Source organism: Rhipicephalus microplus, chromosome 3, assembly GCF_043290135.1.
Source record: "Rhipicephalus microplus isolate Deutch F79 chromosome 3, USDA_Rmic, whole genome shotgun sequence".
In the NCBI taxonomy this organism is placed as follows: Eukaryota; Metazoa; Arthropoda; class Arachnida; order Ixodida; family Ixodidae; genus Rhipicephalus; species Rhipicephalus microplus.
The window spans coordinates 148,612,553-148,640,552 of NC_134702.1; the positions used below are offsets into that span (position 1 = coordinate 148,612,553).

Below are 28,000 nucleotides of genomic sequence, written 5' to 3' on the forward strand. Positions count from 1 at the left end.
TATTCTAATCAGTGTCTTTGCCTTACTTCACCGCTCCTTACTGGTAGGATGTCGAATACCTCTTCGCTAAAATTGTTTCTTATAATTTCATACTGATTGTTTTTGCTTCTGTACAGCTCTGTGTAGGGCTCTTCCGCCACCTCAGCTATCCTATTCATAATAGTTATGACATCGCCTTCCTTATCCTTTAAATCATAGATACGAGTTTTGCCTATGCACAGGTTTGCCTTCACATCTTTCAGGCTTCTGCCACTTTTTACAGACTGCTTCATTCTCTCCATGTTAAACGTTCTAAAGTTGGCTACGTTGCGCTCTATATTCCTGTACTTTCCCTTTCAACGCAAGCTTTTTATTTGCCATCTTGAATGTAAGTTTACGCTTTGTTTTTTTTTGAATAGAGACAAATGGGAGCTGTTACTATTTTATGCTAACTCTATTATAGAGAGATAGCGAAACGAGGTAGTGTATCGCACTGGCTCCGAAGACGATGCCCCGCCATGGTGGTCTAGCGGATAAGGTGCTCGGCTGCTGACCTGCAGGTCGCGGGATCAAATTCCGGCTGCGGCAGCTGCATTTCCGATGGAGGTGGAAATGCTGTAGGCCCGTGCGTTCAGATTTGAGCGCACGTTAAAGAATCCTAGGGTGGTTGAAACTTTCGGAGCCCTCGACTACAGTGTCTCTCATAGTCATATGGTGATTTTGGGACGTTAAACCCCACATATCAATCAATCACAAGTACTCCTAACTTTTGTGTGCCCTACTACATCCCATTTAGCTCTCTCCAATACCTGCAATAGCACAACTACACTAGGCCCCCTTAATAGCGTTCAAGCGTTGAACGTAGCCGTGTTCAGATCTCTAACTAGTGTCCCGCGCAAACTGCTAGAACATGTCATTGCCTCTAACGTCACTCAGCACCTCGAAGCTAACAAATTTTTTTACCGGAACCAACACGGGTTTAGAAAAGGTTTTTCATATGACACTTAGCTAATGTAATTCACGAATGATATGTTCATGCTCATGAATAAATACCTTGACAATGACTGCATAATCATCGATTTTTCTAAAGCTTGATCGTGTTCCACATTGCCACCTCATATCTAAGCTGTCATCATTAAATCTGGACTCCTTGACATTATCCTGGATAAGAAACTTTCATTCCGTAAACAGTATACCGTTGCTAATTCATCTTCATCTCCTCTAACCGATGTCACCTCCGGTGTGCCGCAAGGCAGTGTTCTCGGTCTCTTGTTATTTTTTTTCTGCATCAATGACCTACCATCGCATATCTCTTCTAACATACGACTCTTCGCAGACGATTGTATTATCTACCGTAAGATAACTTCAACATTAGATCACCTCGCTCTTCAGGAAGACCTAGACCTCATAACTAATTGGTGCTCTCGCTGGCAAATGTCGCTTAACACTGACAAATGCAAGCTCATGATCTTCAGCCGCAAGAAATCATTTTTTCTTTTTAGTTATACCCTTAAGAACTGTTACGTGAAGCACATATCATCATATAAATACCTTGGCGTGCATCTTTAACCCTCAGTATCATGGTCCACGCATATAGAGAAAATTTTAGCACAAGCATCCTGCACTCTCGGATCCCTCAAACGTAACCTTCATTACGCTCCGACTTCAACCAAAGCACTTGCATATCTAGCCTTCGTTCGTGCTCAACTTGAAGTCGCTTCATCAGTTTGGTCACCTCATTAGGCCTACCAAATAATGCCCCCCAACGTGTATAAAACCGCGCCGCACGCTTCATTGCGAAAGATTACAGCCGACATTCCAGTATCACTCATATTAAATCATCACTATCACTGCCTCTCTTAAATTCTTGCAGAAAGATCGCCTTGATCTGCCTGTTTCACAAAATAGCATCCGGTAAGCACAAAACCACCCTCCCTCTCACCCAGCCAACACGCACTTCTCGCTATTTGCACGACAGCCGTTCTTTCAAACGCATTTTCGGGCACACGAACGCATTCAACTCTTCAGCATTACCAGTAGCTCTTGAAATATGGAATGGTCTCCCGATAATGTTGTCAACATTCATGATCCTGTATTGTTTCGTCACGAAGTAACAATCATTTTTTCATCTCCAGTGGCATGAACCTTGCACTAAACCATGTATATTGGTGTTTGCTGTATATTGTATAATTTTGTGTAGTTATGTGCTGCACGCTTTCGAATGAGTTTCTCTGCATTTTGTTTATTAGTTGCATGTCATGTCTGCTCTCGCTAACAAATATATAACGTTAGTTTTATGTTAAATGACGAGTATAATCATGTTTTGATAGTTCAATAAATGTGAATATGCACTGTATATCCCCCCCCCCTCAAACAATACTCCTGATGGAGCCTGTGGGGGTTTTGTGAATAAATAAATAAATAAATAAATAATCTTAGCCTGTCCAGATCCAGAGATTCTTAGCAGCCTCCTCTGCGCCGCAGGTCTGACCGACGCTTTGGAAAGTTGCTTCACAGCCGCAGGGGCCTGAGGGCCAAGGTTTAATTGCCGTAATCACGGAAGGTAGTTGCCAAGAGCTGCATTAGGGTGGCCAATCCTGCTCTCGTGAAGAAGTGCGTTACCGGCTAGTGGTCGCCAGTGAGGCCGCACTCCATATTTACTTTTAAAATATTTTTAACGATCCCGTTATCAAGCGTTTTAAGTAAAAATTTGATTGGGAATGGTGCGTCATCTGCATTCGAATTGAAATTAATATGTGTATACTCTCTTACGGCAGTAATTACAGTTTACACACGCCCTGTATTGCACACGCGCCCTGTATTGGACGTACTTTACAATTACACACGCCCTGTATTGGACGTACTTAGGCTGACATCTGGGTATAATATTTTGCATTATCTCTCTGTGCGTTCACAAAAACAATCTTATGACATTTGTCTTGATTTTTTCATATGCTATCATTCCAGGTTCCACTCCCTCGGTTTAGTCGGTGCCGTTGGCGGTGCTGTAATAGGCGCACTGTCGGCGCAGTCACTTGGGCGCTGCCGCACCATGGCAGTCAGCGTCATTGGGATCCTCTGCACCTGGTTGTGCGTCGGCTGCGCGCAGGAGGTGTGGTATCTCTACACGGGACGCTTCATTAACGGTTTCTTCGCCGGCATGTTATCTCTTGTGGTGCCGGCCCAGATCTCAGAGCTTGCCGACCCAAGAAACCGAGGCCTACAAGTAAGCTCTCGCGATTATCGTCTTTAGTCAGCTGTTTGGAAGCCTATATGTATTGTCAGTCTATGAATAGAGGATAGGCCAAGGGTAAAGAGTGTTTGTGCGTTGACTGCTGCAAAACATCCATGGTTAGGCAACATTTACCTCAGTGCGACACTGTGAAATCTCAGTAGTTGTTGTTTGACCACAATTATGAGCACACATATTAGACGAGGAAAGGAAACTTCGATGTATACCATACACAAACACAGAATGGACGAATGCAAGCACCACCTTTAGAGATGAAGCAAAATAAAAAAATGTGCTTGAGCGCTGGAAAAACATAAAGGGGCTTCAAGACAGCACTTCCGTCTCGAAAGAGATTGCGGTACACACGTTATTGCTTCTCTGCATATATAATTCTATCTACTTGTGTAACTACCCTGGAATTCAGTTGAACCACAGGAAATGCACAGGTGAAAATGCCCGTAAAAAATAAATATTGGAACCCATGCACTCAGTAAGAAAAGCTGTCTTAAGTTGAAATACGGGCGCTATAGTAGGATTGCGTGTTGCGATTTGCTCAAATGCTATGGATTGAAACGCAGCATACCTTAAGCTTCCGGGTAAATTCTTTGAATGGTACTGAATTCGCACAAGTACGTGACAGCAGCTTGTGGCATGAATATGGGGCTTCGAGAAATACAGGAGTCGGCATGATCTTTTTGTGCTCCTGTATATATGATAAATTATGCTCTGGCTCATGTCCTAATAGAGCTGTTACTAATCCCTCTTATCTTAAGGTCCTCATAGGTGCTATCTTCACGTAGAAAAGCTGCAATCTGGAAGTCTACCTCTAAATAAAAGGATATTGCATTCATTTCACTTTTCAACAGTCTTTTTTTTTTTGAAGGATTACTAGCGATATGTTGCATAACACTGCTTAGAACCAAACTTCCTTAGCGGTGGCTGTATTGTAACGATAAATAATTACCAAGGTGAAAGTCTTAGATGCCCATTCTAATGTGACATCGGTATATGGCGTCGTGAAGAATTCACGGATCGCAAAAACTTTAGATGCCACAATAATGTCCATATGACGTCACAAAACGTAAGGTCATCTTATTGGGTAATTACATGGCATCGTCGCTTGGTAATAGCGGGGCGATTACGGAAGCAATGCAAAACCAGATGAGATGCAGATCACTTGCAATGCCTCCGGTTTTGGAGGCAACACCAAATTAGGTTAGGTACAGAAAGGTTTCAGAGAGGGGCTGGAGAATATCAATTCACCGAGTGCGAAAAAAACCGGATTTATACCGCTTTCAAGCCGTGTTCAGCGAAGTCCTGAGAGAGCACGTGAACTTTGTACGTATGGTTGGTGGAGCGTTGCATATTAGATGTTTATTTTATGACCTTACCTATTAATATTCATTGTCGCAGCAAAATGACCAGGGCGTGTTTCAAAAATGACGTTTTAGTTACTTAAAGTTTGTATTGCAGTATATGTCACTATATTCAATGTTGACAAGCACTGTTACTGTAACCAGGCTGAGCCAAGCATATACACCTGGCTTTTTCGTGGATACTTGGTTATTCGCCCGTATATTCGTGGTAGGCAGTTCAACAGAATATTGTGTGCACAAGTAAAGGTGTTGTGAAAAAATAGTTAAAATTAAAACAAAACAGATTCGGAATTTCCACGTATTCCGAACCCTTAATTTTTGTTTTGACATAGGACAGTGGCGGTGTTTTTTTTTTGACAAAGTGTGCATTCCTGTGTAGTAAATAGAAGAAATTATCTGTGGAGCCCCCCCCCCCCCCCCCCAATTCCTGGTAACATGCATTGCTAATGTGAACTCTTTGCTGTCAAGCCTACAAAGCATGATTCTCGCTTTAACTTGTGCAGACGAGACCTGCAACCGGGCAATGAATACGCTTGCTCTACTATATAAACTTGTTAAATTCGTAAAGTTGACTGTTTTGCAGCGAAAGCTATTATGAGATCAGAACTCGGGTCACACTCCACCATAGATATCCGCCGCTACCGGTGTTCATAACCACTTCTTATGCAATTAGAAAAAAAAACTTGTACCAATTGCAAAGTGGAGCTCAAACCAGGATCCACTGGGTGCCAGCCCAGTATTCTACTACTGAGCCACGCCGGTGCATGGAATCTGTTCGCAAACTTGCCTCAGGCAGGCTTGATAACGGGAAAACAACCAAGTTAATATCACTTATGAAGCGTTTCAAAACAGCGAAACAACAACCAGTCATCGCACAAATCGAACAGCCTAACGAGTGGGTCGTCCAATGCCCCAACCCATTAAAAAAACTTCTTGTTCACCCAATAACTGTGGCATATACCCACTTCAGGCATAATTCCTAGCCGTCTTCAGCCACTGCATGAACATTTGGCACATAATTCCTAGCAAGTGTTTAGCAGATACCAAGGTTTTCATAAAAAATGACAAAAAATAGCATAGCTACTACTGGCCTACTACCCAATATTTTTTATTAATGCCATAGTGGGTATCAAGCAAGTGCACTTCCAGTGGTTGCCAAATAAAAGTTTAAAAAAGGCCATGAAAGGCGGCTCGTCTAGCATTCGCTGTGACTGTGCTGCTCCTTCCGCGCAGGCCTAGCGTTTTCGGACGCTAACGTTATGAAGAGATTGAATGATATGTGAGATTTAACGTCCCAAAACCACCATATGATTATGAGAGACGCTGTAGTGGTGGGCTCTGGCCATTTCAACCACCTGGGGTTCTTTAACGTGCACCCAAATCTGAGCACACGGGCCTACAGCATTTCCGCCTCCATCGGAAATGCAGCCGCTGCAGCCGGGATTGGAACCCGCGACCTGCGGGTCAGCAGCCGAGTACCTTAGCCATTGGACCACCGCGGCAGGGCAACGTTATGAAGAAAATGACGGCACAACGTTAGGACTCAGAAGTACGTGGTTTGGTAATAATGACGCCTAAATTAATAGCTGCAAAACAGCAGAATATGTGCACCACAATAATGTATCAACTCTATCAAAAAATATATTATCTTGAATGAGCACAAACAGGAGCCCGTAATCGCGATACTAATGAATATGCCTGTTTCATCAATACAAACATGCCCAACAAATGACAATGATTACAACGACAACAGCAGTTCAACGCCTTCTGGCGTTTATGATTCCATGCGTACACGTGCTCGTTTAATCATGTAGGGAACTTCTAGTGCAAAGTAGCAAACAACTAAACAATAACGAAGCAAATAGAAGACTGCAGACAGCGTTCTTCGCACTGTCTTCTTGCCCTTAGACTACCTTCACTTTTTTTATGCTTCCATTATGTTTTTTTCTTTGCGTCAACATATTTCTAGTGTGATCCGCCACCAACCAGCACAACACTAAGACCTAGCGACGTGCAACTGCAAACTGCAGCCTAGGCTTTTCCTGCAACAAAGAGCTATTCACAAATGGGAGACTCCGAGACGAATGCGTTTCACCCAATGACCACCGAGTACATGTGACCAATTATGTTGACCAACAAACATTTTTTTTAATTTTTCCAGGACTCAAATGTGAAATGCCAGAGGCACGTGTACCGTGCATTGTGAGAGCGCCTCAAACAAAACCTATGGTAAAAGTGGTTGGAGCTCTACATTGCGGCACCGCTTATAATCATATCATCAGTTTTGGGCGGAAAACGCCAGATAATACAATCAGAGGGCCAACAGTGTTTGAAGAGAGTTGAAATATACAAGTTGCTTGGCTGATCATTGTTATTTCGTGCTTTAAACATGTACGAAATTTGCGAGGAGTGTCTAAACTTCCTCCAATTTAATCATTCTTTGTTTGCGCAGGGTGCCCGGCATTTTATAGCCATGCTCATTGGCTCGATATACGTGACACTTTTGGGACGTTATGTCACGTGGTCCACGTTGGCATTCACGTGTCTTCTTCCAGCGGCGGTACTGGTTCCTCTGTGCTGGTTCCTTGTTGAATCGCCACGCTGGCTTCTTCAGGTACGAAAGCTACAGGAAGCCGTACAGTCTATATATTTGAAGTAAAGAAATTCATTTGAGATTTCTTCAGTCTGCGCACAGCTCGCAATCACTTTAAATGACAAAATATCAAGTACGTTTGCACCATTACTCCATTTGCGTAAACGTAAATAACGTACACGCAAGAGGAACTTTTTTGTCTCTATAGAGTTGTTCATTATAGTCACCGTGTCAGTCCTCTCGTCTGTGTTTAGGCAAAAACGTCTGCTGGATGAAGGCGAACTCGCAGCTTGAAAGCACAGCTTGTCTTTGGCGTGTCAGCGTGAGAATAAACACCAATGTTAGCATAATGAATAAAGCGCAGATCCTAATATTTCAAAGTATCAGGGTGAGAACGTAGAACACGCGTCAAGCAATTCGGCATGTCTGAATTCAACAAAGAAAATTTAAAGTATCATTGTGTGAGAATGTACAAATGACCACCAAAGAAATTATTTTAATCCTCTGCTAAACAGCATTAAATGGTTTTAGCTGTTCAGTAGATTTCTTGCTTAGGTAGAAAGGTGGCAAGGAGGATCATTCGACTTGCGGTCATCAAGTGCCTTTTTTGACTTCAGTTGGCAACGCTATATATCACAAGGACGTTAATGTTCACAAGAACACCCTAAAATGAAAAATAACAATTGTCGCAGTTGAAACATATCAAATCGATGTTTTCTATATGCGTGAAGTCTTGTTCTATTAGCTGTGGTTTACACGCATAGTACTAATCAATACGGGGGGGGGTGCACAAGGATCCACGCTGCTTGACAAAAAGCCTTGCTATCTGGTAAACGGGCTTCAATGAGCGATGAAACTGATTTCGCAGATTGGCCAGCGGGAAAGAGCCATGGAAATGCAGCGAAACCTGCGCAAAGAACCAGTGGAAGCCAACGCAGAGTTCAAGCTTATGGAGAAGGCATTTTCTGGAACCCCCATGCCATCGCTACACTTCTGGCTATCCACGCACATCATGTTCACGCAACAGTTCTGTGGAGCCAATATGGCAGCAACGTGCGCAAGTGTGCTGATGGGTCCCGCGGGAGTCTATGCAGACAGAGAAGATGCCGATCTGGCCATACTTATTACTCAGGTGATGTTCGTTTCCTGCAGGCGACTTCCCCTGTACTGCGCATATTCAGAGGTATGAGTTAGTTTAAAAGACCTGCTATCGGCATCACCACCACCACTACCAACAGACAGACAGACAAACAGACAGACAGACAGAAAGACAGACAGACACAGACAGACAGAGATAGATAGATAGTTGATAGATAGATAGATAGATAGATAGATAGATAGATAGATAGATAGATAGATAGATAGATAGATAGATAGATAGATAGATAGATAGATAGATAGATAGATAGATAGAGACGGTGAAGAAATAGTCAATGCTGCCACAAAAGTTAGCCCCAGTTTCAACTTTGCCGTCGACTAGTGTTTAAGGGTCCAGCTAGATCTAAAACTCACCAGGTTGTGATATCTTCTCATGCCATGCAGTGGGGCTTTTTTTCATTACTTACGTAACAAGGGTGGCGCAACTTCAAGTACTGCGAGTACCAATATCACTGCCACCCATTAGAAAGTATCAGAGTCTTCTATGAACAATCTATTCAGGCAATAGAAATATGCACAAAATAATGAACAAGAGGAGCGCTTACCAATGCCTTTGCATCAAGTCAATTGAACATAGGTTGCAATAGTATTTACGGTCTGTAACGCAGTTTTAACCGACAAGTCAAGCAAGAAGTGCTACTGATTTTGCGACAGACGCTAGACTATGGTGCCAGTTTCAGTAGTGTATGAAGTCAGTCAAAGTGAAAGACCTTTTTTCACCTACAGGTGGCTGTGGCTCTCGCTGCTCTTCCTCTGGTAGACACGGTGGGTCGCCTGCGGCTGCTAGTGGTCTCTGCTAACGTTTGCGTCGCAAGCATGATATCGTTGGGCAGCATGTACCCGAACATGCTAATTGACGCTGCCAGTGAGACCGCTACCAGCACGCTATCTACAGCAGCGAATGCCACCGAACTCGATGTGGGCATGACCAGCGTTCCTGGGAGCCGGCTGGGACTCGTCTTCTTGATCGTCTTTTTCTTCGGATATGCACTGGGTATTGGATCTGTCACCTGGATACAGGTAATATAAAATGCTTAGTTTTCCTCATCTTTATCATAGTCATCAACAGCAGTGACAGCCTGACTACGTCATATGCAGGGAAAAGGCCTCCATGTTCGTCGAAGCAGTCCATTCCTATACTTTGTGCTGCCACGATATACCTGCAAACTTTTACATCTCCTCAAACTCATAATATTGTCTCCCTTTTAACGTGTTTACGTTTTCTTGGAATCCACTCAGTTGTTCTTAACGACCAGCGGTTATTCTGCTTTAGCGCTACGTGCCCGCCGCATATCGATTTGTTGACCTTGTTTGTAAGTATTACATCCTTAGCCCCGTTTTTTTTTCTCTGACCTACTCTGCTCCCTCATGCCTATTAATATTTCATCTATGACATTCCTTTCTATCACTCACTGTATCAGTCAATTTAGGTTAAACCCAGTTTTTTTTAAGCATCCAGGTTTGTGCTGCGTAAGTAAGTACAGACAAGATACAGTTGTTATGTACTTGGCTGCTGACCCGCAGGGCGCGGGTTCGAATCCCGGCTGCGGCGGCTGCATTTCCGATGGAGGCGGAAATGTTGTAGGCCCGTGTGCTCAGATTTGGGTGCACGTTAAAGAACCCCAGGTGGTCTAAATTTCCGGAGCCCTCCACTACGGCATCTCTCATAATCATATAGTGGTTTTGGGACGTTAAAACCCACATATCAATCAAATCAAGATACAGTTGTTATACACCTTCCTCGTCAGGCATAGTGGTAGAGTAACCGTGATGATTATAAAATGCCGGCCGATTTAATGCTTTAAGCGAGGAAAACCGCATGCTTGAAAAGAGCTTCATAAATTTAATAACCCAGAACAGCACCCAGTAAATACCTTCTACGAACCATGCTTAAAACACCTCTGGAACAAATTGAGAAGGGGGCAACGCCCCCGCCCCCTAAACGTAAAGCGTAAACTTCGGATAGTGAGGACAGACCGACATACTCTACCACCCGTAATACCACATTTATTGACCTGATGAAATCAGTTAGAGAATTCAGTGCATAGATGACCACAACGTCTTGCCTCATGCCTACGCTCACCGATTGTGTAGACACGCTTACTCAATTATTAAAACACCAAAATAAACACTTTAGCCAAAGAATGATAGCAGTGGAGTCGTGGACATCCTCTTAGCCATTGAATGGAATGGCACCTGAAACTCAGTCATCGCAACCCAGTTCGCCACCCACCGGTTTGATTCAGACGGCAACTTTTATACCCCCTGTCCTCACCACGGCTAAGCAGCCTACGTACTACGTCTGGCAGTGGAATTGTCGAAACTACGCAAATAAGAAAACTGTTTTACCCCAATACACCCGTGTTAATAACAAGCCGGTTAATATTATTCTACAGGAGTCGCGTGGTTTCGCCAAATTAGCAGGGTACTACGGAATTGGCTGTGCCACTGGAGATACTACCACCCTTACAGCCCTAGTCCACAGAGATCACACTGTTATACAACACAATACCCACCGCCGTATACGTATACGCACCAGTATTCTGCCAAGCCAAATTTGGTATTATACCAAATTCGTCATAGCTAAATGACACATGCAAACTTGATAATCACGACATTCGCGCCGTCTAACAATATGACTCCATGTCACACTGATGATGCGCACGCGGCCGTTTCACTAGCTTCACGTATGCCAAATTAAGTATTACGTGACGCCAACGGATGATGAAGGTATGTGACTGGTGCAACCATGATAATCATGAGATGCTTGTTATGTGTGAACATGACTACATGCCACAGTCAAGGTGCCAATACATTTCGACTTGACGCGGTGCGCGTCCTCGCTGGCGTTCATTTCGTCGCGTCACGCCGTCTTTGCCACGCCAGGCGCCGGTCCCGCTATATAGTCGCAGGCGCGCGCCGCGCTGCGTTGCTTTGACGTATGCGCGTTTCAGCGCGTCCGGCGTCTCCCCGTCACGAAAAGAGGGAGAAGCTGTGTCGTCTAGGTATTATACCATATACACTCATACCAAATTCGGTATTACGGGACGTGAACAGATGACGAATGTAGGATACTGGCGCACTTGCCAGCTATCAACACTGTTGACGAGCGCGATAGCTACACGTCTGCCATTTATGAGCGTTAGGCATTTGACTCACGGCAGTGGCCAGTATGGCATAAATGGGCAGGTGGTTAACGTGCCGATTGACATGGCTAACACTGTGCAGTGTCAGCCGCAGGACGTGCCCAAAAACGATGCGTTCAACGTACACAATCGCCAGCTCATCAACAAGCCTTCTTACAACCGTAGACTCTCCAAAAAGCGTAGCGTGCACCTCCGAGCAAGCTCTCCTAACGCCAATAGATTTGTGGAAATGCAGTGATTTCGTTCAACACTCTTTCCCCTACGTCATAAATAATGATATTACTTGTGTGAATATTCGGATTCTCAAATATAATTCTTCGTACCATACCAAGGGAAAGCATTTACTCTTTCATTCTTCGGCAAAGCGTTATACCAGCTGCACACTTGCAAAGAATTGTGCAACATTTTGATGCTGCGGCTGCCTACGATGAAGAATTATGGATATAACGTTTCAGGGGCGAAGCTCCTTATGGCGTAGCTTGGGCGTCCCTCGTATGTAACCACCAGTGGCACATACCCGAAATAGGTATAACACTTGACCTCCAAGGTGGTGCCAGTGAGAGATTTCTTCTGTGCGTTGTTTAACAATAAAAAATAGTGCTCAATGTACATGTTAATGGCTGCTAATGGAGAATGAGAGACATGAGCATTCGGCTTTTAGTCAACGCACACGCTGCGATCCCCATTAGCAGCCATTGGCATGTACATTGAGCACAAGAAAGGGATGCTACATTATACTCGCTGGGTGTAACCTCCTTAGCTTTAGAAAGGTTTAGCGAGCGTTGAGCCGCAGTGCCATGAATACAATGAACTTGTATATACCATGAATGAACTCAAGGTGGTTAAAAATGAGAAGTAGATACGAAGCGCGAGCCGTAAGAAAGTAAAAGCCGAATTCTCCTGTCTCTCATTTCTCATTAGCAGCCATTGGCATGTAAATTGAGCCCTATCTGACAGGGAAAGGTTGCTACGTTATACTCGCTGGGCGTAACCTCCTTGGTTTTCGAAAGGTTTAGCGAGCGTTTGGTCGCAGTGCCATGAATACAGTGAACTAGAATATACCATGAACTCGAGGTGGTTAAAGGTGGGAAGTGAACCCAAAGCGCAGGCCCTAAGAAAGTGTGCGTGTGCCACCTCTCGTTTAGTCCTTGGAATGTCCGCTGGATGGCGGTGCTTCTATATGGGGAATATATGATAAAAAGATGCGAGATGGTGGGACTTGGAGTGTTGAATTGATGAACGAACGGACACACAAACAGATGCATGGATGGACGCATGAACGGACGCAGGGGCGGATGCACGAAAGAACGCAGGGACGGGCGCACAAACAGACGCATGGACGGTCACACAGACGGACGCATGGACGGACGAATGCTTCGCCCCACTCTCCATCATTCACTCCGTGGATATGCTGCCATTTTTTTAATGGGGGTTTGAGCATTCGACGTCCCACTTGTTGCGCCATTTGCATTGTGTGACGTCTTGTTTTAAATGCGAAGCATTTCTTGGCAAACTTCGGTGACTTTGAATCTATCTATCTATCTATCTATCTATCTATCTATCTATCCATCCATCCATCCATCTATCTAGCCGCCTACGGCTTTTAGTTCTCCTGGCCGTTTCGATAATGGTATCGATACCAAACTTGGTATGGGATAACATGAATGTATTATGAACATAACTGCATAGTCATAACGTTAAAATAATGACATGTATGTCATTACTGTCATGAATTATATTTCATGGTCCTGGAGCTCTTGCGGTGGCTTTGTTCACATGGCATGTTGCAAAACTGGTATGGTATGGCATGATTGCATGGCGAACACAAGTGACAGAGCCTAACATGAAAATCATGACATGCATGTCATGTAACAACATAACTACATGCTGCGCTCATGATGCGTTCGCGGCTGTTTCGCTTGCTTCACACGTACCAAACTCGGTATTGCGCAACGCGCACGGACTACATAGGTAAATGACACATACAAGGATGATAATCACGACATTCGTGTCATGTAACACCATGACTACTGCGATGCGCTCGCGGCCCTTTCGCTAGCTTCACATATGCCAAATTTAGTATTATGTGACGCCAATGGATGACGAAGGTATGTGACTGGCAGAAGCTTGGTAATCATGAGATGCGTGTCATGTGAGGACATGACCACATGCCACAATGAAGGCGCTGATACATTTCGACGTGACGTGGTGCGCGTGCTTGCCGGCGTTCATTTCGTCGCGTCACGCTGGTGTTGCCACACTGCAGGCACCGATCCTGCCATATACTCGCAGGCGCGCGCCACGCTGCGTTGCTTTGACGCATGTGCGTTTCAGCGTGTCTGGCGTCCCTCAGTCACGAAAAGAGGGAGAGGCAGTGCTGTCTGGGTAACGCGTTGGCACGAAATGCAGCATGTCGCCTTTCACGCCGGTTGCCGTCGGGCCGCGCTGACGGACGCTGGTTGCGCAGGGTGTCTTTGCAAACGTAGCGTCATCGTGCCCAGCCTGCGCACGCATCAATGCTACATTGGAGTATATTGGGCTCTTTATGATGTGTTCGTGGCTGTTTTCCTAGCTTCACATATACTGAATTTGTTGTTACGTGACGTCAATGGATGGTGAAATATAAAACATAATAATCCTGTCCCGCGTGTCATGTAAGAACATGACAACATACATCGCTTATAGCGAGCTCACGGCCGTTTCGCTACCTCTACATATACTAAATTTGTTACCACGTGACGTGAACAGACGACGAAGGTAAACAAGACAACCAAGCTTTATATTCATAACACGGCCGTCACGTACGCCATGATGCACCTCCGCCTCGTAACGTGCTGATTTTAAAGTGACATATCAACAATTCTCATTTGTGCTTCACATATCATCAGTTCCGACTGTATACGTGGGATCTGCTAATTTTTTAATCTTTCTTGGGGACCTTCCACTCAAACATTTTGGTCTGTCTCTCTGTACTTGTGTCTGTTTGTACACGTGTCTGTTTGTACATGCCTAACGGTTTCGTATACTCTGAATGCACTAACCCATACCCCGAACGGCCGACCCCATCCGCAGCACCCACCAATGTTGCTCAAGATTCAGCGTTTATACTTTTACGATTGTCAATTGAAAAGCAATTATTGCACATATCTGAGGCACCTTAACAACACGCATATATTCTGTATGTGAGTCTTTTACTAAAAAATGGATGCAAAGGTAATTCTAAGGACCGTAGCGTCTATCACGCTGCGCTGACCATGCAACGCTTGCACGAAAAGGCGAGTGTTTCCAACGCTTTGCTTAGACGACACGGTGGTGGCACCTACCCGTCGCTTTGCGTTCTACACCTTATCACCTTTGAGACGGGCCCACACGCCCGCCTTAAGAGCCACGCGCTTCGTTTTCCAAGAAGCTGCCAGATAGCCTCATGTCTCACGTACGACGTGACTTGATGCGCTCTTTCGCCTCCGCTGCACGCTCGAGACACTCTAACGCAGCGCCTCCAGAATACCATTCATCGATTTCTTGCGCAGAACATTTAATTATTGTTTTGTTCATTTTCTCCACACGCGAAGCTATCGTCTTTCGACGACATTTGCAGATTACATTCAGATACGGGACCATTTTTTTGAATTTTGTTCTTTGGAGCAATCCGTATCTCCTGTGGTAAATTGTTTTTATGACGAGCTCAAGATTGCGAGGTAACGTGGGCTTAACTGAGTCACTGTGGTGCTCTTCCTCTAACGTGAAGGCCACGGAATCAATCCCGCCGGAATTTGGGCTAGGCAAAGTGCCTAAAGCCTGTGTAACTAGCGATGTCCGTGAATGTCGGAAGACACCAGATGGTCGAAATTTCCCACAGCATCTACTACAGCAGCGTTTATACTCGTATGCAAGTCTAGGCACGTAAAACGCTGGGCACCATTGTTCTTATGGTATCCATATCTAATTTCGTGTATTTTGTACGTTAAACCAGAGCGGCTATTATTGTCCGTGTCCTTGCGAACTGTTTTTTTTTTCAGGCTGCAGAGCTGACGCCTCTCCGAGGCCATGGCGTGGAGTTCGGCAGTGTGTGCACTTTCCACTGGGCGTGCGCATTCTGCAGCGTCACCTTCTTCGAGCGCGTGCGCGCAGGTTTCAGCTTCGGTGAGATGGCCTGGTTTTACGGCACCCTAACGCTCGCCAACGGACTGGTGCTCTACTACTTCATGCCGGAGACCAAGCACCTCCCCCTGGAGAGCATCTTGCTTGACGAGTGCCCCATTGAGGTACGTGAATGCGAGGCGACAATTTTCGACCATCACGTGAACTGAGCGCGAGCTGTAAGAAAATTGCTTAAGAATTCTTTTCCCTAGTGACGAGCTCAGCGTATAAGTGAGACTACGATTATCAGCGGCTTCCTTGATCGAGATAAAATATAAGCTGTGAGATACTTTCCCTTTATTTGCGTAGCGGTTCTACTGATATTCCCAGCATGTTAGGCGTGTGCCGCGGCCTTCCTTGATTTGTTAAAGATGTGGACGATGATGCACGTCCTCTGAATATTCTGCTCATTTAAGACGCTGCATTTACCTCGGCTGAGGTTGATGCGTCGAGCAATCCAATTATGCTATATACACATCTCGGTATCACCACTAACCGACGTGTCAGCTCTAAATGAATTCAATACGAAAGCCGTTGAACGCAGAATCCTCTTGTGGAGCTAAATCATAACGGCAAAGCAGAGAAGGCAATATAAAGTGTGATTGGCAATGATTGACCATGCACTGCACGTACCGCGAATCGTGTAGTTCAGTCCATTAATTTCACCTTTCTGTGTCTCTGTTGAACTATTGGTCTCCTGTTTGTAATCAGTGGCGTGTGGGAAGCTCATACACGGACATTGAAACACTTTTCGAGCATGGTCTGAAAACGCTGCCTATCGATAGTAGAGAAAGAGAACACGCGATCCAAATATTAGAGCGCTGCGGGCGCCCTGGCACATGCAATAATTTCTCTAAGTTAGCTAAAATTTCTTTCTTTTTTTTCACGATAGGCTCACAAATCGCTACGTCACGGGCCAAAGCTTCACAGTTAGCTGATTCGAGCACAACACGCTCTAAAGTTTCTGAGGCCACCGCGGGACGCTGTGGCTTGTCCACGCGCGCACGCGCTGTCACACTAAAAAGTCATTTGTTTAAAGAAAAAAAAAGTGTTCACTGTCAATAGGCACGCGCGATGTATTTTCCTCACCCGTGCCAATTGAATTGAATAGAACTTGAACTTTCTTCAGTCAATGATTGTATGGGATGAAACGGCTAGAGGCAGATACGACTGCCTGACACACGCCCCCCCTACCCATACATTGCTTAGGGGTAAAACACTGCGGAAAATATGCAAACATAGGTAACGTTATATGGTCAACATAGAGCCCCTACCATATAGGTAATCCAAGCACAATAAGAAAACTTGCTGTATTCAGTACACAACAATGTAACACTTCTGTACAATTGTTTTTACAAGCCCTGATGACCAATGGTACAAAATAACACAAAAGACATAAGAGGGAAATAGAGCAAATGACAATTGCACAATATGAAGGATAAATCAGGAGCTAATGAAAAGGTGGTCTTTTTTTTTCGGAGGTGGTATGTCGAATATTTCGCCTGAATCATATAGGCAATTTCTCGGTTGTTATTTATCGCACGTTATTTTTCCTACATAGCTTCCAGCGCTTTCATCTGGACGAGAGAAGAAAACAATAACCAATTGCCGCGTCTGGCTACTATTTGTACTTCCGCTCGTACTAGATAGATTCTAAAGTTTTTTGCAGTAGTCAGTACGTGAGGCAATAAGCTTTTTACATAATTAATTCATTGTTGGCAAGTTGAAAAACTGTTACAGGGAGAATCAAAGCAATGCATGTGGGCACAAGATGGGCACGATGCTTTAAATTTGTCAGGAGTCACGCTCACGCTTTGCAAGAAAGCGCATTATGTGAACGACAGACACTGTTATGAAGAACTCACTAAGATCATGTATTCGAGCAGGAAAATAGAAATTCAGGAGCGGTGTGCTAATTATTTTCTCGCTCCATGCTCACTCTGCGAGGCTGCCAGAGCCTGCTTTTTACGTCAAACCGCAGGTAGCATGCTGTTGTGTTGGCCAATAGCCGACACAACTCAAGATATGCGTTTCGATGGTATTTGCTTCTTGTTGCAAAATACTCTCACCAGCCAGAGCGTGGGCTTTTCATACTGCGGGAGGGGGAAATTGCGTTTCACTGCATGCACTCAAAGTAACTTCCTTCTGCCAGACCCAAATTCCTTCCCCAGCGCCATCTCTCCTTCTGTAGCTTCCAGCACACTGCTCGTGACAAGAGCATTGAGAAAGCAGTTAAAGTGTACGCAACAGACTGCTGCAACACCACTCGTTATTGGTGGTTCGCGGAAAAGCATCGTAGTGCACACAAAAGAAACTCCGATACTGAGTTGTGCATTCGATGAATACTTGGAAAACTGGTCCCTTTTCAAGATCATTCCCACTTGCGGTTAGCGTGGCTTGCGCAAGGACTCGTGACTGTCGACCAACAGCGACTCAAGGCGACTGATCTTCACAATTTTGTGTGACCTGTACGCGTCCGCACATCGGATTAGTTGCTACGTAAAACAACTTCATGTCCTGCGTACCTGAGTCGTGAATTGGTTCAGAAGCTGGCGAGTGCAGTGGCAACTGAAAAAGTTCAGCAGCGAGCGACTATAGGACTCATTCAAGAACGCGAGTAGCAACGTTCGCGCGAACGAGTTAGTCACAAATAGTCGTATATGGCCGCTTTGCGACAAACATGCAGAAGTGGCCTCTTTAGGCCCAAAGCGACTACTTGCTCAATTTTTCAGTCGTGCGACTGCACTCGCAAACCGCTCAACCAACCCTACACGCACGAACATAGAGTCAGTTATTTTGCTGATTAAGGGAAACGAGAGTTATGTGTGACCAGACGTGAGTTCTTTTTTCGCGATTTCTTATAACTCTCGTGAAGCTGTGACAATCAGTCACCTTCAGTCACTTTTTAGTCGCCATTCCCAAATGGTCACACGATTGGCTCTACTCGCACGTGTGGACGAACCCTAAGCAAAAGCAGTGGGTTTGCGACTAGAGCTGCCATTTGCGACCAGTGGCTTTGCAACTTAATCGCACGACTAATTGCGATTCACAGGAGTGAATGAGACTTGAGAGGTATTGCATTGAGATGTATTGCAATCTTCCGCAGAAAGCATTCGCAGACGTGACTGTTTTAAAAAACGTTTTTTTTGATGTGTCATGCAATGTGGCGCGTGTCAGTTTCACCGCGCGATGGTAGCGGCGCTGATGCTTCAGTCGTCGTTTTGCACGCGTGTGCTTTACTTCCCACACTCAAAACGCCTGCTTTTGTGAGACTTTCGTTGCACATTTACTCGCGTTACACACATACGTGGCGAAAATTGATAGGTCAACTGATTGATTGATTGATTGTTGAGGGTTTTCAAGCTTTTCAAGCATAATTGGATGCGTACACATGTCATTCTTCATTGATTGATAGGGGGGGTTTAACGTCCCAAAACCACCATGTGTTTATGAAAGACGCCGTAGTGGAGGGCTCCGGAAATTTTGACTACCTGGGGTTCTTTAACGTGCACCCAAATATAAGCACACGGGCCAACAACATTTCCACCCCCATCAAAAATGTAGATGTCGTTCTTCAGATAGCTGGCTGGTGCACATAGGGTTGCCGCCTTTATAAGCTTGCAACTCTGTAGACATGGCACAACGCGAGGACGAAGTAGAATGGCGCACTTGTATACAGCCATGCGATAGGTTTCATTGCCTATGCACAGCACGTGTTCCTATATGCAATTGGCGAAAACGTAGATCACCTACAACGTGAACCTGAAATGCTTGTCTCCAACAAGATTTCCCTTTTTGAAATGATCTTACGATAACTATCTGTTTCGAACTTATCATTCACTTGAACAAGAAGCGCCCGAAAAACAGATATGGGCTTTATTCTACGCTTCGCTTAACTTAACGGATTGAATAGCTTTCTTGATACAACTAGTTTTATTCGTAAGTATCATCAATGCTCTGTTATGCGACTACGAGTATGTCACTAAACGGAAGTGGTTTAGCTATTTTTGGCCACCCTATATTTTGTATTTTGTCACCTTTTTGTATCTGTACAATGGCAACGCTGGCCTTGTGCTCAGTATAGTCAACCCAGTGCCTCAGGATGCGTTGGTTAAACTTTTTCAAAAAGCGTGCTTCGAGGAATTACGTATAGCGCGCGGAATACCGTAATGCCAATGTCAGTGCTACATTGGGCTCTTAAGATTCGCTAAGTAAAAAGGACTTTGTCTCAACCTTTGCACGTTGGTCTGGCATGCACAGGATATGCTTGGACGACGACGGTCGATTACCCTGGGTTCTCTGAGTCGCGGCAAGCGGCCAACCTTTCCCTCTGTGGGTTACGGACTCGGTGTCTCCCTACCATCCTCGGGGCCGCATGTGAAGTCCGACAGCACGTCCTTCGAGGTGCCCAGCCCATTCAAGAGTGACCGCTCCCCGGGCGTTACTCAAGAACAACCCCCTTCCACTCACTTCTATTGAGAGGATTCTGCGCGTATATGCTTCGTTATACGCCCTTTATGTACGCACTTTATCTACGTTAAAAAATATAGAGTGAAAGAAACCCAGTGGGGCCACGTCAATTGCAATGTCCCCATTTTTTTTTTCGTTTTAAGCAATGACACTCCAGGTGAATCCTTCTGAAATAGTTGAAGAGTCGAATGCGCGCTGTCTTTTTTATGATGCCGTTATCATTAACACAGCGCTACGATCAAAATTAGTTTTACAGTGCAGTTGTAAACTGTGGGTTTTCAGGAGATGGTCCACGTGTAGTCCATATACCCCACTGCTACCTAGAGATCCGGTGTTTACTCTAAAAAATTTGACCACAACGTCTTGCGCCTTCTGCACAGTGGTCGAAAAAATAAATGCAGAGGGCAAAAAACACCAAGCAATAAAAGGAAAATAACATTAAATGTCTCAAATTACTCATTTTATTGCCGGCCCAAATTTGTACGTGAGTATCACTGTGCCAATGTGCCTCAACCAAAGCAAAACAAGAATTTCGTTTTTCTTCAATGTTGGGCCACACACTGGTAATGAATGTAAACTGTTCGTCCTAATTGATGAACTGCTTGATTGACGGACCTCATACATTGTGTTGAGATTCATTAGTACATCACAGGCCTACTGGAAGTAAATAAATCAGAGAAAGTTTCGTGTTTACTTGTAACTGGGCTCTTAGCGAATTACGCGCATGAACATGTCGTTTCAATTTGACATCACTTGCCCCGATCACCTGTCACTATAGTGAGCACTGTTCTTGCTTTGACTGGGGTGCGATAACAATGGCGTCATCGAAATTTTTATTTTAAGCAAGCATTAGCTCTTGCACATTTCGCCTCGCGCCCCACAGTGCAACCGATGCAAGTAGATGCATCACTGTATTGTTCTCGTAAAAGGAACAAAAACACTGATACCCCTTTCACCTTATTATCGCGTGCACGCATAAGCTCTCAGTCTCGCTGCCAGACATTCTTTGCACCCTGTCCGAAAACCAACTCGCACGATTTTTTAAGCATTCGCTTGAAACGGCTCCAAGGCAACAAGGCCTCTTATTTTTACTTTCAGCCGACTTATCTATGATGCTCCGCCACCCTTCGAAAGCTTTTGCACCTCACAGTTTTCTTTAAATATACTATAATGAACTACGGCCCTAGTGGCTTCGGGAGGTGCAACGCACGTCGTTTCAGCAAGCATGACAAAGAGTAGTACACTAATTTGTCTAATCTTCGTACGTTCGGCTCCGGTTGGCTTCGCGTGCCTTGCAGCTACTTTGTTGCGAAACAACTATCGGAAAAGTAAAGCAGTTACGTTTCACCACCTTAACGTTTTAAACTCATTAATTCAATTAGCGTCACGACGTTCTAAATGTTCCCAACGGCCTGTTTTTTATTCGAAACTAAACCAAAGCACAGCAATAAACAAAGCCAAGGGTGCGTTTCAATCCCGCAAGCGTGAAGACTAGGCAAATTTGTATACTACCCATGGTCGCGGAATGATAGGAGCTCCACAGTCCCCTCATTTTTTTCAGGAAACTCGATGTTCTGCGCCTAATGTTGTTTTGCGCTGCATCCAAGATCAAATCAACTTTCACCAAACCGCGATGGGATGCGATTACCTGATCATGTGACGTAAAGTGACACAACGTCACCCTAACGTCATGAAAACGTATTTGCGACGTCACAAACTTTGATGGCCCTGTGACATCTTCTTGACATCTTATGGGGGCGTCGACCATTTACTGATTTTTTTTCTTGCTTCACGTGACCCCAACGCCACGGGACAGAAGACGCCACTGACCCGAGACGCCAACGGTCAAATTTCGTTTTTGTGACGAAAATGTGGTTCCCACCTAAGAAAGATTTTTCAGGAGCAAACAACTTTGAGGAATATAGGTGCTGATGAAGCTTAGCATGCTCGTGTCTGACGCATTACTTTCTTTCGCTTCTGTCGCATAGCGCAGTGCTCCGTCCCAGCTGATTCTTCCGCCATGCCGCGAATGGGACAATCATCCACAAGGCTATATAGCAGCGCAACGCTTCTGTTTCTGTAGGCGATAACGACGGTATTGTGTTAACATCTGGAGTGCAATCATACATAGTTGTGCAAGAAAACAAATCTCAATAAGAACGTCAGTGATGTATGCCTGAAGAAGCAGAGCAAGCCATTTCTCCCTTGCAGAACATGCGTCATTTTCTAGATTTGTTTGTCCGGCGACTGGTTTTACATTGGACAAATCGACCATGCCTCACCGATACCCTCAGAGAGCACAAGAAGAAAGTCAAATCTACCGCTAATGCACATTTGGCGCTACACTGCCTTAAATGCACGTTCCAACTAGAGGCGTAGGGAATTTTTTTTCTGGAGGCAGGGGGGGGATTGTGTGGGCTTATTTTACTACCTGGCTACGCTACTGCCTGTTAAACTTGCTTTAACGCAATAAAGCTCCTTTTTGCAGCAGTTCTGGAGTCGGCAACGATGTCGGAATCGGCATCATTGGTTGTGAACAAGAAAATTTTCCGTGTGGCCCACAATTTGAGAAATATTCAAATTAATCAATCAATTATTTAAAATAAAGTAAATATTAAAAAATACGGGTCTGGGTGAGAATCGCACCTACGTCGTTTGCATGGTTTCATGCGCCTACTTTGGTTAACAGCCATGTGCTTGCATGGATGTACACCCAAGCGAGCACATGCTTTCTTTCTCTGCTCGGAACTCAAGGGAAAATAACGTTCATGCTTTAGAAACGCAGGCTTCCTGTATACAGGCTTCACAATGTAATGGATTAAATCAGTTATATTGGATTGTACAAGCGTACAGTGTCGTCGGGCACGAGAACATGTGATTATCATAATGAATACGTGGTTTAAAGGCTGCACCTTTATACAAAAGGCACACAGGTTACTGCACGTATTTCCTTGATACCACGCGTACTGGGTGCATAGCAAGTTCGAAAACAATTTACGAGCATAATTGCTCATGTTTTGAACTACGGCGAAAATTACGCAGAATGCAGCCATAGTAATCTACAATTTATATTTTATGATTAACAACAAGCAATAAAAAGTGAGCACACAGCGGTGGAAATATACACTTGGGACCGAATATCGCTATTGCATTCAACTCTTAGAAGCTAAGCCTAGGGGTATTTTTTACTTGTTTTATTGTACGTGTTTAATCTTCTGCTTCTACTATGACATAATTTGTGCAGCATGGTGAAGCTAAATAACTCTTTAAATCTTGCCAAGCAGCCACAAAAAGCCTGTATTCTCGTTATATTAGTTGCAGTAAAAGTTTCTTTTGTTGTGTGTTTTCATGAATAGAGGCGCCTCTAAAAAGTTGGTCGCATCAGATTGATCCAAAGGATTTCCAATGTTTTCAACGTTTCACGCTATGGCTCCATATAAACTCTGCCTTCACAGCATGGACATGTAGTACCTTCATACAGAACGACGCCAAATGCAATATGTGAACAGTGACATAAATATGACAAACCAAAGGTACAATCATCACACCTAGCGCACACTACACGTGATTGCGATTGCGCACACCAGCAATACTTGCATACTTTCGTACACTCGGTTGTTTGATCTGACACAAGACTCCAAAGGCGAAATGATTGTGTATATCGAAGGACATTATTTATTTGCCGCATTTAGGAAATATTGATGGGGGCATTCATGTGCCTATAGTGCGTAGGCATACAATCACGTTCAGCTCCTAAAGGCGGAGTCAAGGCTCCTGCAATTTTTCAAGAGGCTTATAGTGGGCATGAGTAGCATCAGAACTGCCGATTGGGAGAGTTCGTGTGCTTTCAACTTGAACAAATACTGCCCGACAAGAACGACGAATGAATAAATGAATAAATGAATTAATGAACTTTATTTAAAGTCCGGCAGTTTTCACCGCGCGAAGGGGGAAGAGAGGATGAACATCTGTTCCTTCCCATCCTCCGTCGATTATGATGTTGGTGACTCAGGGTACCGCTCGAAGTCCTTTGACCCGGGTGGCATCTTCAGCTTGCCAGGTGGCCCAAAGCTCATAAACACACGCGGACTCTGCGCGTTGCGCCGCGCTGTGCCTCTATATAACGTGGCGCTATGCACACAATGGTCGACAGATGAACAAATTTAGCATAATGTCTATTTGCGGCCGGCATGTGACATTTCAGTTCTTAATCAGAAGCGGCGCAAGGATAAAGTGAACGTAATATAACTCACGTATTTGAATGCGGCGTCAAACACGAATATCTCGCTGCCGAGGAGCGTACTGAAAGGGCGCCCACGAACGTGCACCGTAAGCGTACTCGCACGTGCCATTTTCCAATAAATGATGATCTCTGGATCGTACACTCACAGGCAATCAACCGTTCATGATATACTAATTCAATCTTGTATCGACGTGATCTGTCGTTGCGGCGTTTTGATCTCATCCGTATTAGAATCTTCGTAGATGTGGGCACGAAAAGACAGGGAGTAAAAGAAGAAAGTGCGCATTCAATGGCGCTACAGACCACAGAATATCTATATCTGTAGCCGAATAGTACATCTATTTTTAACAAGACATCCTTGTTGCCACTTTAGGCAAGCATGCTGAAAACACCAAGAAACGAACCGCAAAACCAACGTGACACTGCTGAAAACTCCCCGCGAGAAAATCACTCGTCAGGAGGTGGCACTCGTCAGCTCATCGCTGACGAGTGCCACCTCCCAGCCGCCGATCGGCAACCGTGACCGCAGCCGCGGCGGAGGCCGGCCCCTGCCCTCGCGCGGTGGTAGCTCGTCTACACTTCTAGTGCACTTTAGTTCATCCCTGCCTAACATGCTTTTCGTAGGGAGTGGTGGCAGTGACGTTAACTATTCCGGCCCACTCCCAAAGCTTGTGCCGCAGTGCGGCCCTTTCCCTGCACGCTTTACACATGTCCGTCGGGTATAGGTGCGGATAACAAAGGTAGGATCGCCAGGCTGTGGTACGTATTTATCTGTAATAACCTGAGAGTTACGGCCTGTTTTTTGTTCAATTTGTTGTGTGATGGTGAGCAATGGAGTCTGTTTAGTCTGTAGTGTTGTGTAATGTCGTTGAATGTGGTCAGGCGATTACCGCACGACCATTTCAGTTGTTGTGTGCATAATGACATCGCCCCGCTCTCGTAGGTGAACGTGGCCACCGAATCAGCCGCGTCTCGGTGAGTGAGATCTCGAGCCATGGTGTGGACCACCTGGATGCCTGCGAGCGGCAACCAGGCTACACCGAGCGACAGACTGCAATTCTGTAGTCTGTTGTTCTTTTCTCGTCTTTGTTCTTGTCGCGCTAGTAGTCATTCAAGGTGGTATGAGTACGTCTGAGATCACTAGATCTGCGATCAAAACTGAGTTGATAGGCTACTTCGGCCAAACTTGTGTTAACAAAACGTCACTGTCGTTGAGCAAAAAGGCATTGTACTACTCGCGCACAGTTCAAGACCCACCATGTTGCCGGCTATCCAGAAGCGCTCAATTTTCTCACGGGGAGTTTTCAGCAGTGTCACGTTGGTTTTGCGGTTCGTTTCTTGGTGTTTTCAGCATGCTTGCCTAAAGTGGCAACAAGGATGTCTTGTTAAAAATAGATGTACTATTCGGCTACAGATATAGATATTCTGTGGTCTGTAGCGCCATTGAAAGCGCACTTTCTTCTTTTCCTCCCTGTCTTTTCGTGCCCACATCTACGAAGATTCTAATACGGATGAGAACGAAACGCCGCAACGACAGATCACGTCGATACAAGATTGAATTAGTATATCATGAACGGTTGATTGCCTGTGAGTGTACGATCCAGAGATCATCATTAATTGGAAAACGGCACGGGCGAATACGCTTAGGGTGCACGTTCGTGGGCGCCACTTCAGTACGCTCCTCGGCAGCGACATATTCGTGTTTGACGCCGCATTCAAATATGTGAGTTATAATACGTTCACTTAATCCTCGCGCCGCTTCTGAATAAGAAATGAAATGTCACATGCCGGCCGCAAATAGACATTATGCTAATTTTTTTCATCTGTCGACCATTGTGTGCATAGCGCCACGTTATATAGAGGCACAGCGCGGCGCAACGCGCACAGTCCGCGCGTGTTTATGTATACGCATACGTAAGGTGTATCGAGGTGAGGCGTGTATTTACTTACAATCACAACGCCGACGTATCGCTTTGTCTTTTGCAACACATGGAGAGGAACTCAGAATGGTGAAGGAAACAAAAGGTAAGTTGTAAACTTTGCCCCTGCTTACTTTTTTATTGATATGTGAAGTTTGACGTCCGAAAACCACCATATATTTATGAGAGGCGCCGTAGCGGAGGGCTCCGGAAATTTCTACCACCTGGGGTTCTTTTAACGTGCGCCCAAATCTGAGCACACGGGCCTACAACATTTCCGCCTCCATCGGAAATGCAGCCGCCGCAGCCGAGATTTGATCCCGCGACCTGCAGGTCAGCAGCCGAGTACCTTAGCCACTAGACCACCGCGGTGGGGCCCTGGTTATTTTTTCAAACTGATGAAGTTTCGAGCATGTGCTCCAGCTACTGCTCCCGAAATCCATGTTTTCTAAGCAAGTGAGACGTGCAACAGCATTTGTATTGATGTTCCCACAAACTGCTGCACGCCGAAGTGAGGTATAGTCTTTACAACGTTACAAACTCTAGAAGCCGTTTACGAAGTGACGGTGATTCATACCCTTGACGCCGAAGCCACCTTCACGCAACAAACTAGATTGCATCTAATTGCGCATGCCGACATCTCGTTGAATATGTTTCGTTTATCACGTTTGGGTAACGGCACACGCTGAATTAGAAGTAAGTGCGCGTGATCGGTTCATTCTGAGGAGAGAGCGACGTGGTGCTGAAGCACGTTTGTTTCATATCGCGGCTGATTGGACGTGCCTGCATTTCAAATGCAGGCACGTCCAATCAGCCGCGATAAAGCTGATTGCGTGAAAGCGGCTTCTGCGTAGAGCATACGACTCGCGTTCCCTTAGTAAACGGCTGCTAGCAAATATTTCGCAAAACTTCCTTTATTCAGCATGCAGCAATTTGTGGGAATACAAATACAAATGGCATTGCACGTCTTACGTGTTTATAAAGGCGAATGCAAAGGCGTCTTTTGTTAGCAGTAGCCGGAACACATTCTGGAAACGTCAGATAGAAAAAGAAATGTCACAGCTTTGCCGCAAAAGCGTTGCATTGAACGCGATAGCAACAAACTGGAAGGTCAGGCGCAGATTTAAAAGCATATTGAAACGTGTCCCACGTTTTTTACGCACACATGACACACGAAACGTACTCACGGGTACATTTGCACGCGATTGAGCGCCTCAATTGTTACTTGACTGTATCCGAAAAGCACGCACTTTTCGCAAACAGAGACTGCAATGATTGCAGTGACGTTTGTGTGCCCGGTAACTACAACAGAATCAGTCCAGGCCAAGCCCAAAGCCAGCCAAGACGTATGACCCTTCCCTCCTCCTCACGGCGAGATTAGGGTGCGCGAGGGGGCTTCGCTACCCTCCTCGAAGCGCGGCAACATACGCGTCGTAGAGCGCGCCGCCCCGCGATGTGGCGACACGCGCTCATTGTGCCATCTTGCAGGTATGGCTAAAACATAAATCCCACCGAGATGCCCGTCAGCAGCGGCAAATGATAGATATAAATAGCTTGCCGTCTGAATGTTGAACGACGTGTTTTTCTGTAGGGCAGTGGCTAACGCCTCGCACTCACGATACGGAGGACCCAAGTTTGACTCCACGCATCAGAGTCGAGCCCCACCGCGGTGGTCTAGTGGCTAAGGCACTCGGCTGCTGACCCGCAGGTCGCGGGTTCGAATCCCGGCTGCGGCGGCTGCATT

At 45.3% G+C, this 28,000-nt stretch overlaps 1 protein-coding gene across 1 annotated transcript in view; it reads left to right on the forward strand.

Annotated features, from left to right (window-relative positions):
- LOC119182873 (solute carrier family 2, facilitated glucose transporter member 8) overlaps nucleotides 1–20,103 on the forward strand; it is a 73,200-nt gene extending 53,097 nt beyond the window's left edge. Inside the window, exons 3-8 of the mRNA XM_075888092.1 lie at nucleotides 2,947–3,205; nucleotides 7,040–7,201; nucleotides 8,049–8,312; nucleotides 9,065–9,358; nucleotides 15,504–15,749; nucleotides 19,885–20,103. Of these exons, the coding sequence (XP_075744207.1) occupies nucleotides 2,947–3,205; nucleotides 7,040–7,201; nucleotides 8,049–8,312; nucleotides 9,065–9,358; nucleotides 15,504–15,749; nucleotides 19,885–20,103 (1,444 nt within the window). The remainder of the gene's footprint in view (nucleotides 1–2,946; nucleotides 3,206–7,039; nucleotides 7,202–8,048; nucleotides 8,313–9,064; nucleotides 9,359–15,503; nucleotides 15,750–19,884) is intronic.
- Nucleotides 20,104–28,000: the final 7,897 nt, after the last annotated feature.